The 15,180-nt window shown below is 37.1% G+C and overlaps 1 protein-coding gene across 2 annotated transcripts in view; it reads left to right on the forward strand.

Moving 5' to 3' along the window:
* The window catches only part of FSHR (follicle stimulating hormone receptor), a 167,614-nt gene that overhangs the window by 58,842 nt on the left and 93,592 nt on the right, over positions 1-15,180 (forward strand). For both annotated transcript variants that reach the window (XM_069494448.1, XM_069494449.1), the window contains exon 2: positions 8,772-8,843. In XM_069494448.1, the coding sequence (XP_069350549.1) occupies positions 8,772-8,843 (72 nt within the window). The remainder of the gene's footprint in view (positions 1-8,771; positions 8,844-15,180) is intronic.

Raw genomic sequence — 15,180 nt, forward strand, 5'->3', positions numbered from 1 at the left:
TGTATATCCTTTGCCAAGCTGTTCTCACTTTAATTTTTAAACTTGTGTAAAATTCAAAGAACACAGTACCCAGTGTCATTTACACTTGGGCCATCATGAAAAGGCAGCTTTCTCAAAAAGAATATTGGCTGTTTTCCAGGCTGCTGGAAAGCTTTTTATGGAATCTTTTAAACCATTCTCCTTTAAGCCAGAAAGAGAAATTAAATTTGGCCAAGGGTGAATGGACTACCCAAGATATGAATTGCTTCTAACAGAGACAGAGTTCAAGGGAATCCTAAAGCTTCCCAATTGCAGGGAAGAAAAAAGTAAATCCCACCCACCCAATTTATCATGGAAGAGACTTTAAGTAACTTGCCGTATAGTGATGAAAATTTTCTTTTTAGACCCACCTTAGTGAATTGTGTCTTTACAAAAATCATTCAGGCACTTAATGCCCCTTACAGAGCAGGGTAAAAGTGCCATCTGACAAGAATGGTGTGATGATACTTTTCAACATCTCTGTTTAAAAACAAATAATTTAATAAATGATGCTTGAGATATGGCCTGGTGAGCATTTCAGTCTTTAAGAATTAATTATGAAATATTTCAAGCATGAAGTATAGAGAATAATATAATAAACACCCATAAGGCATCACTATGCTTTGCCAAATCTTAACATTTGGTCACAATTATTCAGTTTTTAAAATATAGGATATTTTAGATAGGTGTGCACTCCTTCTCCTCTTATTACAGAAGTGACTATGCTGATTTTGGTGTTGGTCATTCCAAAAATTTATTTTTCTTTAGATAAAAATATGTCTCTAAACATGTTTTAAAATATAGGCTTTATTATTATTCAGGTATGTTGAAGCCAATAGATCAGGAGACAACTGCCATTAAAAAGATAGTTTGTCATATTCACAGATCCCAAGAGAAGGAGTTCACACCATGGGTTGGAGGTGGGGGAGCAGGGGACACAGGGAAGCACCAGAGACAATTAGAAGGCAGAGGAAGCAAGGGAGAAATGTGAGCAAGAACATTGGTTGTCATTTCCATAGAAACAGGCAGGAGACAAGGTAAACACGTTAAGACTGGCTAGTTTGAATAACTTGCAGAGTATAGGAGCTGTTTACAGTTGTCTGATACCTGTCCCTGGGGTGATCAGGGCTCCATAAAGGAGGTGGCTCTGGGTATGGACTCTGGATTGGTTGGTTTGCACTGAAAGCCTCACTCACAGGCCAGGTGGTTGCTGTCTCTAGGAATTAGTCAGCCCTGGAAGGGGCAGTCCCTGTAAAATCAGCAAAGCCCCAAGATGTCAGAACATCAAAAATACAGAAAAAAAAGACATGATTAATACAAAACAATATACTGTATTATTTTGCATATTGTTAACCTTTAAAAAATCGTATCATACTGTTCATGTTATATATATATATATCACCAACTTTTTTTTTTTTTCTCTCAACATTATGCTTTGGAGATTTTTCCAGATGGCTGCATGCAGCTGTACTCAGTTCACTCATTTTCACTCTTCTATAATTTTACATTGTGTCAATGTGCCACAGTGTATTAATATTTATTCATGTTCTTGTTTAGGGGCATTTAAGGTGTTTCTAGTTTTTTGCTATCAGTAATGATGCTGCAGTGATTAATCTTTTACCTGTCTCCAAGTTCACATGTGTCAGAGAGAGACGTGGAATAACTGGGTCTAAGGGCATTTGTATCTTTGACTTTAGTACATACTGTCAAGTGATTCTTTTTTTTTTTTTCTTTTTTTTTCTTTTCTTTTTTTTTTTCTTTTTTTTTTTTTTTTTTTTATTATTTCAGCTTATTATGGGGGTACAAAAGTTCAGGTTATATACGTTGCCTGTGTACCGCCCATCCCCCTGAGTCAGAGCTCCAAGCGTGCCCATTCCCCAGACAAATCACCCTTCCATCAAGAGTGCAGAAATGTTACACTGCCTCACCAGCACTGATATTATGAGAGTTTTCTTTAATGTTTGCCAACACTCTAGTGTATAATGATATCTTTTTATTGTTCAAATTTGCACTTTCTTGATTGCTAGTGAAGTAGAACATCTTTTTGTATGTTTATTGACAGTTTGCACTCTTCTATAAATTGCCTGTTCATATCTCTTGCCAATTTTTCTGCTGAGTTGTTTGCATTTTCCTATTATCTTACAAAGTTCTTTATATATTTCATTTGTATGTTTTGCAAATACCTTTCCCCAGTCTATAGTTTATCTTCTCAGCTTACATATCTCTGTTTTACATAAATTTTAAGTTCCATGTCTTCTGAACAGCATGTTATATTTTATGTAAAAGTTTCAAAGTCTTGACTTTTCCCACTAGATCTTTAGTAAACTCAGAATTGAGATTTTAATATAGTTACAAGCAAAGTTCTTATGTTGTTTTTCCCACAAAGATAATCAACAGTTTCAGTATCCCTTATTGATTAGTCCGTATCTCCCTCCATGGATTTTTAATGATACCCTGTCATTTGTCATTTTCTTTTGTTTGTGGTCTATTTCTGTGCTCTTTATTCTCTTCCACTAGTCTGTTTTTTTTTTTTTTAATCCCTAGCAGTTCCACAGCATTTTAATCACCATAACTTTATAAAAGTCATATTCCCTGGTATACCACCTCCCCCAGTCTTGTTCTACCTCTTTAAAATTATTTGGGCTATTCTTTGAAAGTTGCTCTTCCATATGAATATTAATCATCTCATCAGTTTCTACACGCACATACCAAAACAAACTAATGTGCCTTAGATGGGTCTTACACTGAATTTATATATTAATGTGGATTAAAACTGATATCTTCACAATATTGAAACTTCCCATTTATAAATGTGCTATTTCTGTTTGTTCAGGGTTGTTTTAATTTTTTCAATTAAGTAGTTGATTATTCCCCCTAAATCGTTGATTCTTTTTAGTCTTAGATTAATTTCTTGATATTATAAAAGTTCTGTGGCCATCATAATTGATATACTTTAAGATAATATGAAGAGTATTATTTTTGTTCACTAATAATATACCAGCTACCTGACTAGACTCTCTTATTAGTTGTAATAGTGATCTCTTAAATTGGTTATAGGCTCATAGAGGTGAGGAACTTGTGGCCTTCTGGATCCCTAAGTGCAGACTTTTCACTGAATCCAAATTTTACAAAACTGTTCTGTGAAGTTTGGATTCAGTCAAGGGGCCGCACTTAGGGATCTGGAGGGACACATGGCCTTAAGGTTGCAGGTTCCTCACCCCTGCCGGGTTTTCTGTGGATAATGATAATTTTTCGTTAGTAATCCAGATACATATTTTTCTATTTCTTCTCTAACTGTGCAGGCTAGGGCCTCCAGCACAGTATCAAACACAAGAGGCAGTGGCAGGCCTTCTGCTTCATTCCAATTTTAAATGGAATGTGTCTAACATTTCACCATTGAGTATATTTATTTTAGTGTTGATGATTTTACCTCTTATCAGATTAAGAATATTTCTCCTTTTTCTTATTTGTCAAAAGATTTTATCATGAATGGGTTTCAGTTTTGATCATATACATTTTCTATGCCTAAGAAAATCATGGGGCTTTTCTCTTGATTTCTTTATAGGGAAATTTTCTTTGATAGAGTTTTCTAATATTTAGCAACCCTTGAATTCTGGGACAAACCCAAAATAATAATGATGTATTATTTGTTTAAGCTCTACTGGATACATATTATCACCATATAATTTTCATTCCTTTATTGTCTAAATGTTTCAATTCTTTTCTTGTCCCTGTCTGGTTTTGTTACGTATGTTATACAGGCCACATAAAATTCATTGGAGAGCATTCTCTCTTTTACTAGTCTCTGGAAGAGTTTGTATAAGATTGAGATTTTTTTATTCCTTTAAAGAGGTAGAATTTACTTCTAAAATCACATGATGCTGACCTTGTTTTTTGGTGGATAGCTTTTAAATTACCAGCCCCATTTGTTTATAGCTATAGATGTATTCAGTTTTCTGTATCTTCGTAACTTTTTAGTAATTATATATTTCTATGAAAATTATGCATATTATCTGATTTTTCAAATCTAATGTTATAAAATTATTCTTAGAGTTCTCTAGTTTAACATCTGTTATATCTGTAGGTAGGTTCCATTTTTCATGCCTTTTATTGCTTGAGGGTTTTTTCCTCTCTCACTTTTTTTTCCTTGCTCAGTATGGACATATTTTCTTTCTATTCTATTAATCTTTCCAAAGAATTAGCTTTTGGTCTTGTTGATCCTCTTTCCATTTTTAATTCATTTCTTCTCTTCTCTTAACTTTATTTCTTTCTCTCTACTTTCTTTAGGTTTCCTCTCTCAAGGCAAATTTACATTTTGCAATGTGTTTTAAAGTTCATCTTTTAGGCTCCGATTTACTTTAGTTCTAAAATGAAAATTGATCAAGAATAATGCCTTTACCTATGTTCCTTATTCAAAGGAAATCTGCACATACCTTTTGAATCCATTAATTAGAACTAGATCAGCAAGGTTATAATGAATTATCAGAAGGTTGCTGTTTAAAATAAACCTATAATAAGTAGAATTTACAACTTTAAGCAGTAAATTCAGTTTTCTTCAATAAACACTTAAATAAGTGTAGGTTTTTGTAACATCATTTTTAATTTATAAGTCAAGAGCCCTTGAAATCAGTACACTAAACCTTTCGTTATTATAAGAAGGTCCTTACCGATCTTAGTAATAAACTTATGAAGAAACTTAACCTTATAATTGCAAAATAGAAAGGTAGTGTATATTAAACTTTAAATACCAAATTGTAATGTCTACCTGAGTGTTTATCTTCTCAAAACAGCTCTATAAAGTCTCATTTTACCAATGCTTCTTATTAAACTGCTTTTGAGTTTCAAGTTCTAGCCAGAAAAAAATAAATACTGGCTTTATAATTTCCTGTTTCCATAATTCCATTGTTCTTTTACTAGTTTCTTGTATTTGAAGCTTAGCTCATTAATTTTCAATCTTTTTTCCATCTGGTGTAATAATTTAAAGCTATACATTTGTGCTATAATTAGCAGAATAGCTATATCCTATAATTTTGATATGTTGTATATTCATTATAGTTTAATCCAAATAAATCCTAATTATAATTGTGATTTCTTCTTTGACCCATGTAGGACTTAAAAGGGTGTTTGGTTGATTTGTTGGTTTGGTTTGTTTGCTTAGCTTTTGGTTTTCCAGATGAGTATATGTATGTTAGGAATGGAGAGTTAATTATCTTTATTATGGATTTCTAGGTAATTTAATTGCATCATTGTCAAAGAACTGATTTTTTTTAATACTATGTGCCGTGTGACTTCATTCTTGGTCAATTTTTTTTTATATATATTCCTTATTGACTTGGTGGGTTTTCCAGCCATCATGAAAGCCGACCTCTTCAATAAGGAACACTAACTTCTTCATTCACTATTCCTTTTGTGTATGTGTGCCTTCCTACTGAATTAAATTTTCTTATTCTGTAAAGGAATTCTTCTGCTAAAAGTTTACTAATGGCTAATTAAATTTGTCCAGAAGTATCTTTATTTTACCCTCACATTTGAATAATAATTTTCTAAAGTATAGCACTCTAAATTGCAAGTTTTCTTTAATAATTTTCAAGATTTTTTACAATGGTTTCTAATAATTTTTTTTGAAGATAATTCACCTTTTTCTCTCTGCTTACATTTAAAATATTTTCTCTTATGGCTCTATAGTTTTAATTCACAGGTATCTGGAAGTGGAATTATTTTTGTTTCCCTCCCTAGAATTTGTTGAGATTTCTGAATCTGAGGATTTGTATCTTTCATAAGTTATGAAAAATGTCTTGATATTATTTTATTGAAAATTGCCTGTCCTCTGTTTTCTGTACCTTTCTTTCTAGAATGCATGTGATTTATAGAAAGAAAGAGAAAGAGAGAAAAAGAGAAAGAAAAGAAGGAAGGAATGAAAAAGGAAGGAAAGAAAGAGAGAAAGAAAGAATCTTTGCATTCCATCCTCCGTGTCTCATCTTACGTACCAGTTTGGCATCAAAACACAAATCCCCTGGTTACCAAGTTCAGAAACTCCACCAGGTTACCTTAGCTTCAGTTTACTCTCTTAGAATTCTGGTTTGCATCTACCACTCAGGTTCCAGCTGGCACTCAGTTGCTTTACTCTGGGCCCCTGGAGATTTATCTTATTTCCTTGCAAGTTCAGCTATGCATTTAAAATAATATTTGTTATGCTTTATAGACGACTTCCATGCACTTTTTAGTGAAAATACCTTCAAACTATCTAGTTTATAACATCCCTGGAAATTGAAATAAATGAATTTTTTTTGATCTTCAAAAGGGATTTAATTATGTTAATAAGTTTGAACCACTTAATACAGGCATGGTCCTTGAAAATGTTAGAAAATGTACATGTTACCAGGTCTGAATCAAAAAATGCTACCAGCTGACTTATTAAATAGAATTCAACTATTCAAGACTCTACTCTCTGTATATATCATTAATTAACATCTTTAATTTTTCAATTTCCTTGAAACTTGTAGACTATTTTAAAGCAATTTGATTATCTTCTCTTTAAAGTTTTATTATCTGCTTTTTTCAGTTTTTTATCATACTTCTGTCTTATGATAGGAACAAAAGAAACCTGTATATGTTAACAAAGGTTAAGTGAGTAAAGATAGTGTAAACTAACCTTCATTCTTTTCAGATGAACATTCTAGAAGTAGATACTCTTCTTTGATCCTAAATTAGATCACCTTTTATTTAAATGCATCTGTTATAGACTATGCTTTTAGTATGACCTGATAGTTTTGAGGCCCAGACTCAAAATTCACCTGCTCCTACCAACTTTTCTGTTACATATTTATGTACTTTGGGATCTTTCTCATTTTAATCCTTGTATAACATTTATAGTTATTACATCAACTATAGCCCACGATTGTTTTGTTGCAGTTCCAAGGTTTCTGGTTTTGCTTTCCCAACAAGTATAGAACCCCCTCCAAAGCAAGAACAGCACACAGGATACTCTCTTATGATTCTTCACCATGGAGTTGGTGCATCTGGTAGCCCAACACAAACAAGGTGAACAAAAGCCCTGATTGCCTAAGTAACAATTCTGTCTGAAACCGGCATCTCACTAACATGAATAGATGATAAGATACTAAAGCAATAAAATGTTTGTGAAGTCATCCAAGTTCACAGTGTTTCATTGTAATTCCTACTCACAGATGGCCTTATGGAAGGAAGAGATTGAAGTGGAAAGAAAAGCAAATCCCTATTAATGAGTTACAAAGCAAGAAAAAGCCAGAGGGAGAAAAGCCAGAGGAAAGAATAATATTTCTGTTGCAGAGACTCCCAAAAGATCACTTATAATTTCATCTCCAAGCCTGGACTTTTCAGATTGTGCAATAGCCATTCAGTCATTCCAACAAATGTTTATTGAGTAACTGTCATGCACCAGGCACTGTTGGGGGCATTTGGAATACAGCAGTAACAAATCAGACAAAACTTTTTGCCCTCATGAAGCTTTCATTCTAGTTATGAGGAAACGATAAAGAAAATAAATACATGAAGACACAAATATATAAATAAATAGAATGTATAACATGTCAGAAGTACTGCAAAGAAAAATTTAAGCAGCAGAAAAAGTGGCCAGGGCCCCAAGTTGGATAGATTGTCATTTTAAATAAGGTGGTTAGGGAAAATCTCGCAGAAAGTGACATACGGGCAAATAGAGGGCTGTGAGGGATCAAGTCATGAGGACATCTGAGAGAGGAGTGTTTCAGACAGACAGAACTGCAAATGCAGAAACATTAGGAAAGAAGAAACCTGGCACGCCCAAGGAATAGCAAGAGGGTGCTATGACAAGATCAGGATGAGCAAAGGAAGTTGTCAAAAGAAAGGAGAGAGGAACTATGGGGATAGAGAGCAAATAGCTCCTGTCGGGTATTGAAGGCTACTGTAAACAATTTGGAGTTTTCCTGACTGAGCTGAGGAGCCATTGAAAGGTATTCCAAGGCAGGTGTGAGACAATATTTCAAGCAGAAGAAAATGGCAAAGCTGGAGATGGCTCAGGTTAAGAGAAGACCTTTTATAAGTGGGAGAAATCATGGCCCGTTTTTATATTAACGGGCATTACCCAGTAGAGAAGGGAAAATAGGTTAGTGGAATGCATGAAAGAAAGGGGAAAATTGCTGCAGTGGTTACTGGGATTAGAAGAGAAGAGGGAGAGACCTAGTGCACATCGGAGAGGCTGTTCCTAGACAGGACCCTGGACAGTTCACCCATGGTGACAGGAGGGAAGGCAGTGAGTATAAAGCACAGGTACAGATGGATTAATCAGGCAGTGAGCCACCTGAGAGCAGGAGGAAGTTTCCTTCTATTGGTTTTATTCTCCCTTGGAATGGGAAGCAAGGTCAGCTGAGAATGACAATAAAGGAAGAGGTGTTTGGGGTTGGAGTAGAAAAAGAGAAGAGGCCTCACACAGGGCCACAGAAGACAAAAGAGTCGTGGGGACAAGCAAGGTTCATATCCCAGCTCTGCCATGTATCAGCCATGTGACCCTGTGTAAGTTTTTTATTCTCTCTAAACTCCAGTTTCCTCATGTAAAATGCAGAGAATAACAGTGCCAATATCACCGCTTCTTGGAGAGGATGAAGAAAGAGAAGGCAAAAGCAATTTCAACCATTACTCTTGTAGTAGGCACTCAGTATATGTTAGCTGTTAGCTGATATTATACGTTAGGTACTCAATTACTTATTTTATGTGATATTTTCTGTCTACTCTCTTTTCAGGAGGTTTGTCCTCACCAAGCTTCGAGTCATCCCAAAAGGCGCATTTTCAGGATTTGGGGACCTGGAGAAAATGTACGTACCCGACACTTCTGTGAGTGAATGCCTCCAGTGGGCCATTGGCAGCAACCTCAGATCACATCTAGCACGTGCTCTGTACGTAGAAGCCAGACTGATATGGCCAAGCCAACTTTTTGCGTCTCCTCCCATATTATTTTCTTAACCATGGTTCCTAAGTGACAGTGCGGAATCTTTCAGTGTGGCCATTGAAATGAGCAAAAGCCAATTCAAGCAATCCTCTTTTTTTGGTATAAAGCATTGCTCTGTAAGTACCTGTCAGTGGAATTTTCATAAACCAAAGCCTGGTTTTTTTTTTCTGCTGACATCCATTTTCTTTCAGAGATACTTTCTACTACTTCTGATTAATTTCTTTAAATTGACAGCAGAGTCTAACATTTGTGCTTTAGAGATTCTCTAGACTTCTTGTTCCCAAGCTATGTATACAGACGAGTGGTAATTGATATATAAACATTGAAAGTAGTAGGAAAGTTTACAGTACTGACAGACAAGGCTCCTTTGTTACTGCAGACATTGACTCCTTAATGGGCTGGTTTAATTTAGGGTTTTTCCCAAATACACTTTTCTCAAAGTGGGATACAGTAATAAAAAAACAGAAAAAAATCCTCCCACACTTAAAGTTAACTGCCCTTCTTTGAAGGTTCTTGATCCCACCTCTTGGGCCTGCAGGGCCAGGGAGATGTGTTCTTCTCTATGGTGACTCAGCCAGGAGTGAGGACTTAAATGCCAGTAAGCAAAGCAATGGGTAGATGAAGTATACAAAAGGGAATGATTTTTTTTGTTGTTGTTGTTGTGCAAAGCAACTCTCCAGTTCACATGTTTCTCCTTCTTGTAGTCATTCAATTTTTCTTCTAATTTCTTTAAACGCCCCCCTTTAAAAATATTACGTGCTGAGGTTGGAGGAAATGGGAAAGGAATCCATTAACAAAAGGAATACAAAGTAGAGAGAGTAGGAATGTTTTTCAGCAACTAAGCCGCTTGTTTAAAGGAGGGTGGTCAGAATGCTGGTTTGGGGTGTTAGTTTTAATATAAACTTACTGTGAAACCTTAATTAAAACACTTTATCATCCAGGGGCTTCATTTCCTCATCTGTATTAACAGGGGCTTTAAAAGGGGACTTAAGTGATTTCTAATTTCTATCCCTATGTTGGGTGAGAGCTCAGTTTAAGACCTGCAGTCTTCCAGGAATAGAGTTGGAGAATGTTGCCATTGCCCTGCCTGGAGCTAACATAGACTAGCTGACTATTGGATGTAACTGTGCCTCTCAAACATGCCTATAATTACATAGAATTATATCCTAAAGACAGGAATATCAGATTTCGCAAATATCCCCTTTAATCAAATTTAATCCAGCAGGTGTGACTGACCCCGCTTTGGGGGCGCAGCGTCAGATGCGACCCTCCTGCGGTGGTACGATGGTTGAACCAAGCTGTCATAGCAGTAATCCAAGAGGCAGAGCAGCTGGCTCAGGAACTCAGCCTGCTCAGACACAGCTTGTCCATTTCCACCTCATGCCTTCATTAATCAGCCTGTACTGACACAGTGAGATGCCAAAGATGATATTAAATTGATCTCATCTTTTTAAGACTTTTTATACCCTAAGGCTTCAAAAGCAATCCCTAGCAGAGGGCCTGACACTAAATTGAACTCTGGGGAGACTTTTGTACCCCATGGTCTATATGCTTACCTCCCTCCATTGCCTCACCTTCTATTCTTGGTCACTGACAAGTTCTCATCTCCTTTCCCCCTCACTGTCATCATCTTCTAGTTGTTAGCCAGTTTCCTGAACTTAATAGATACTGGCTTTTTCTTCAGTCTCTCCCTCTCCACAAATCGCAGAGCTCCTTTCTTCGTTCTGCACACGTGACCAAGTTTCACCCATCTATTTTAAAAAGAAGAAAAAGAAAAGCTTTCTGTGTAACTTCCACCTTCCTTCCTGCCGTGATACCTTTTTCTCTTTCCCATCACGACCACTCTTTTGAAAGAGCAGCCTGCATGTCCTGCCTTTCTATCCTCTTTTCAATCACTCCCCAGCCTGCCCACTTGCTATTTAGCCCCAAATTCTTCAACATTATCACGTTATTCTACCCAAGGTCCCAACAATGCTGTATCTGCCAGATCAAATGACAGCTACTCTGTCCTCTTACTACTGACTCTATATGTGGCTCTTGATTTCATTGACCACTAGTGTCATTCTTCTCAACGCCCTTTCCCCTTTTAACCTTGGGACACCACACTCTCCTGCCTCCTCGTTAACTTCCCAGACTGCTCCATATCCAGTTCTCATCATCTTTCATGTCCTCAACTACCCCTTAAAAGTTTAGATATTCCAGGGCTCCACTTTGGGCCATTTTCTTTTTTTAATAGGCCTACCCCTGCCAAACCATTATTCATCAAAGAATGTTTTACTACAAGGGCTCCTAAACATTGATCTGCAGCCTCTCTTCTGAATCCATAATTCTTGTTTTCAAATGGAGAGATGCTTAAATATCTACATCTGACTGAACTGAAAATACCTGAAATTTAACATATACAGAACTAGCTCATTATCCTTACCCTTAAATGTCTCATCTTTTCATATTGCCCAATAAATAACATCCTCATCTTCCCAGATTCCTGAGCGAGAAAATCTCAAGCCTCCCTTGACTCACATGACTTTTCTATCCCTTATACCCAGGTATTCATTCCTCTAGTCCTATTGCCCCCCGCCCCTCAAATGTACTCTGGAATTCAGCCCCCTACTCACCCCTGCTGCTGTGAGGTCCAAAGTTTCATCAGCATTTACGTAGCCTACTGCATGAACATGCCGTGCCTATCCCAGCTCCAGTCTTCCTGCCACTGAGCTACCAGAACAGTTCCCTTGCAGAAGAACTTCTGGGGACCCTCATTACTACAGACTTAGGTCTTAAGTCCCTGGCACAGAAATCAAAACCCTTTATCTCCCACACTTTCACCAAGTGGGGCAATTTTCCATTCCCCAAGCACTGTCATTACCAGGCATCATATTGCTTATTTAGAATGTGACAGCCGATTCTTGGGACAATGCCTACTGCATAGATTGATCAAAAAATATTAATAGTTGCAGGGGAAGGCATGAAAGAGTAAACAGATGAACAAAATATACTTTCACACTGCTCTTCTATAGATGCTATCCCTCTGCCTAAAATTCTACTTTGTAAAATCCTGCTTTTCATCCAGGGGCCAGAAGAAATGTTGATTCCTCTATAGGGCCTTTTCAGAACCTTCCCAGTGCTTCCAGATGATAACCCTGTGTTCCTAGAATGTCCAACATGTTTCTCAGATTGTTTTCAGAATTTATGGGTTTTCCCAGATTCCTTGATTGTTCTTTAAGGGCAAGGTCAGAATGTAATGTAATTTTGTTACAGTACACCACCAAGTCCTGTTGTCTTTACCTCCTTATTATGCCTCCAACCTGTCAGCTTATCTCCTCCAGCTACCATAATCTGTCCTTGATATCTTAGTCTGTTTGTGCTGCTATAACAGAATACCATGGACTGGGTAATTTATAAAGAACAGAAATTTATTTTCTTACAGTTCTGGAGGCTGGGAAGTCCAAGATCAAGGCACTGGCATCTGGTGAGGGCCTTGATGTTGAGTGCTCACATGACAGAAGGCAGAAGGGCAAAAAGGGACAAATGTTGTGTCCTCGATGACAGAAAAGCAGGAGAGCATGAACCCACCCTCAAAGCCCTTCTTGTAAAGACAGTAATCCATTCATGAGAGCACAGTCCTCATGACATAAACACCTCCCAAAGGCCGTACTTCCCAATATTGTTGCATTGTGAATTGAGTTTCAACAAGAAATTTGGAGGGGACAAAAATATTCAAACCATAGTGCTTGGATAATAGCAACAGCCTTCCACCAGTGCTGTCCCCATCCACCTGCAGCATGCTGTCCCCTACCCCTGTTCATTTCTATCCATTTTGAATATGGAAACCAGAGTGATATTTTCAAATCATGTCAGATTATGTCATCTTCCACATCTGCCCCACCATAGAAACATACACAAACACACACTCCATACATGACCACTGCTTTTTTTCTTTTGTATTTTACTTGTTCTATGTGTTAAATAGATTTTTCTTTATTCTTTTGCTTTTGTTATTATTTTTGACACATAATAATGATATATATTTGTGGGGTACAGTGTGATATTTCAATACATATATACATTGTGTAATGGTCAAATCAGGGTAATTAACAAGTCTATCATCTCAAACATGTATAATTTATTTGTCTTGGGAACATTAAGCATTTGCTTTTCTAGCTATCTGAAAAATATACAATATATTTGATAATTCTAGTCACCCTATAGTGCTATGGAACAGCAGAACTGATTCCTCCTATCTAGCTGTACTTTTGTATCTGTTAACCAACCTTTGGCTGTCCCCTCTCCCTCACACACTTCCCTGCCTCCAGTAACTACTATTATATTCTCTCCTTCTTTGAAAACAACTATTTTAGCTCCCACATATGAATGAGAATATGTGTTATAAACCTTTCTGAGCCTGGCTTATTTCACTTAACATAATATCCTCCAAGCTCATCCATGTTGCTAGGAATGACAGGATTTTGTTTATTTTTATGGTTAAATAGCATTCCACTGTGTGTATATAAATATATGTTATATATGCTACATTTTCTTTATTTCTGTGTTGATGGACACTTAAGTTGATTTCATATCTGGCTGTTGTGAATAGCATTACAATAAACAAGGGAGTGCAGATAACTGTGATATGCTGATTTCTTTTCCTTTGGTTATATATCCACTAGTGGGACTGCTGGATCATATAGGAGTTCTATTTTTAGTTTTTTGAGGAGCTTCCATACTGTTTTCCACAATGGCTGTACTATTTTTTTTTTTTTTTTTTGGAGACAGTCTCACTCTTTGCCCTGGCTAGAGTGCCATGGCATCAGCCTAGCTCACAGCAACCTCAAACTCCTGGGCTCAAGCAATCCTCCTGCCTCAGCCTCCCGAGTAGCTGGGACTACAGGCATGTGCCACCATGCCTGGCTAATTTTTTCTGTATATTTTTAGTTGTTCAGATAATTTCTTTCTAGTTTTTAGTAGAGACAGGGTCTCGCTCTTGCTCAGGCTGGTTTCGAACTCTTGACCTCGAGCTATCCTCCCCCCTTGGCCTCCCAGAGTGCTAGGATTACAGGCGTGAGCCACCGTGCCTGGCCATGGGTGTATTATTTTACATTCCTGCCAACAGTATAAGAATATTCTCCTTTCTCCACATCCACCCTGGCATTTATTTATTTATTTTGTCTTTGATAACGGCCATTCTAAATGGGGTGAGATGATATCTCATTGTGGTTTTGAATTACATTTCTCTGCTGATTACTGACATTGAGCATTTTTTCATATGCTTGTTGGCCATTTGTATATCTTTTGATAGATGTCTTTTGAGACTTTTTGCCCATTTTTAAATGTGATTATTTTTTGCTATTGAACTAGTTTTCTTTTATATTCTGGATGTTAATCCCTTGTCAAATGAATAGTTTGCAAATGTTTTTTTTTCCATTCTGTGGGCTGTCTCTTCACTCCAATGATTGTTCCCATTGCTGTACAAATGATTTTTAGTTTAATATTATTCCATTTTTTTATTATTGGTTTAGTTGCCTGTGCTTTTGAGGTCTTCTCCTTAAGATCTTTGACCAGAACAATTTCCTTAAACATTTTCCTTATGTTTTTTCCTAGTAGTTTCATGGTTTCAGGTGTTACATTTTAGTCTTTAATCTATTTTGTGTTGATTTTTTTTTTTTTTTTTTGAGACAGAGTCTCACTTTGTTGCCCAGCCTAGAGTGAGTGCCGTGGCGTCAGCCTAGCTCACAGCAACCTCAAACTCCTGGGCTTAAGCAATCCTACTGCCTCAGCCTCCCGAGTAGCTGGGACTACAGGCATGCGCCACTATGCCCGGCTAATTTTTTCTATATAGATTTTTAGTTGTCCATATAATTTCTTTCTATTTTTAGTAGAGACGGGGTCTCGCTCTTGCTCAGGCTGGTCTCGAACTCCTGACCTCGAGTGATCCACCCACCTCGGCCTCCCAGAGTGCTAGGATTACAGGCGTGAGCCACCGCGCCCGGCCTATTTTGTGTTGATTTTTGTATATGGTGAGAGATGGGATCTAGTTTCATTTTTCTGTATATGGATATTTAGTTTTCTCAGCATCATTTATTTATTTATTTATTTTTTTTTTGAGACAGAGTCTCACTTTGTTGCCCAGGCTAGAGTGAGTGCCATGGCGTCTGCCTAGCTCACAGTAACCTCAAACTCCTGAGCTCAGGGGATCCTCCTGTCTCAGC

The sequence above is a fragment of the Eulemur rufifrons genome, chromosome 19 (genome assembly GCF_041146395.1).
Source record: "Eulemur rufifrons isolate Redbay chromosome 19, OSU_ERuf_1, whole genome shotgun sequence".
NCBI classification, from domain to species: domain Eukaryota; kingdom Metazoa; phylum Chordata; class Mammalia; order Primates; family Lemuridae; genus Eulemur; species Eulemur rufifrons.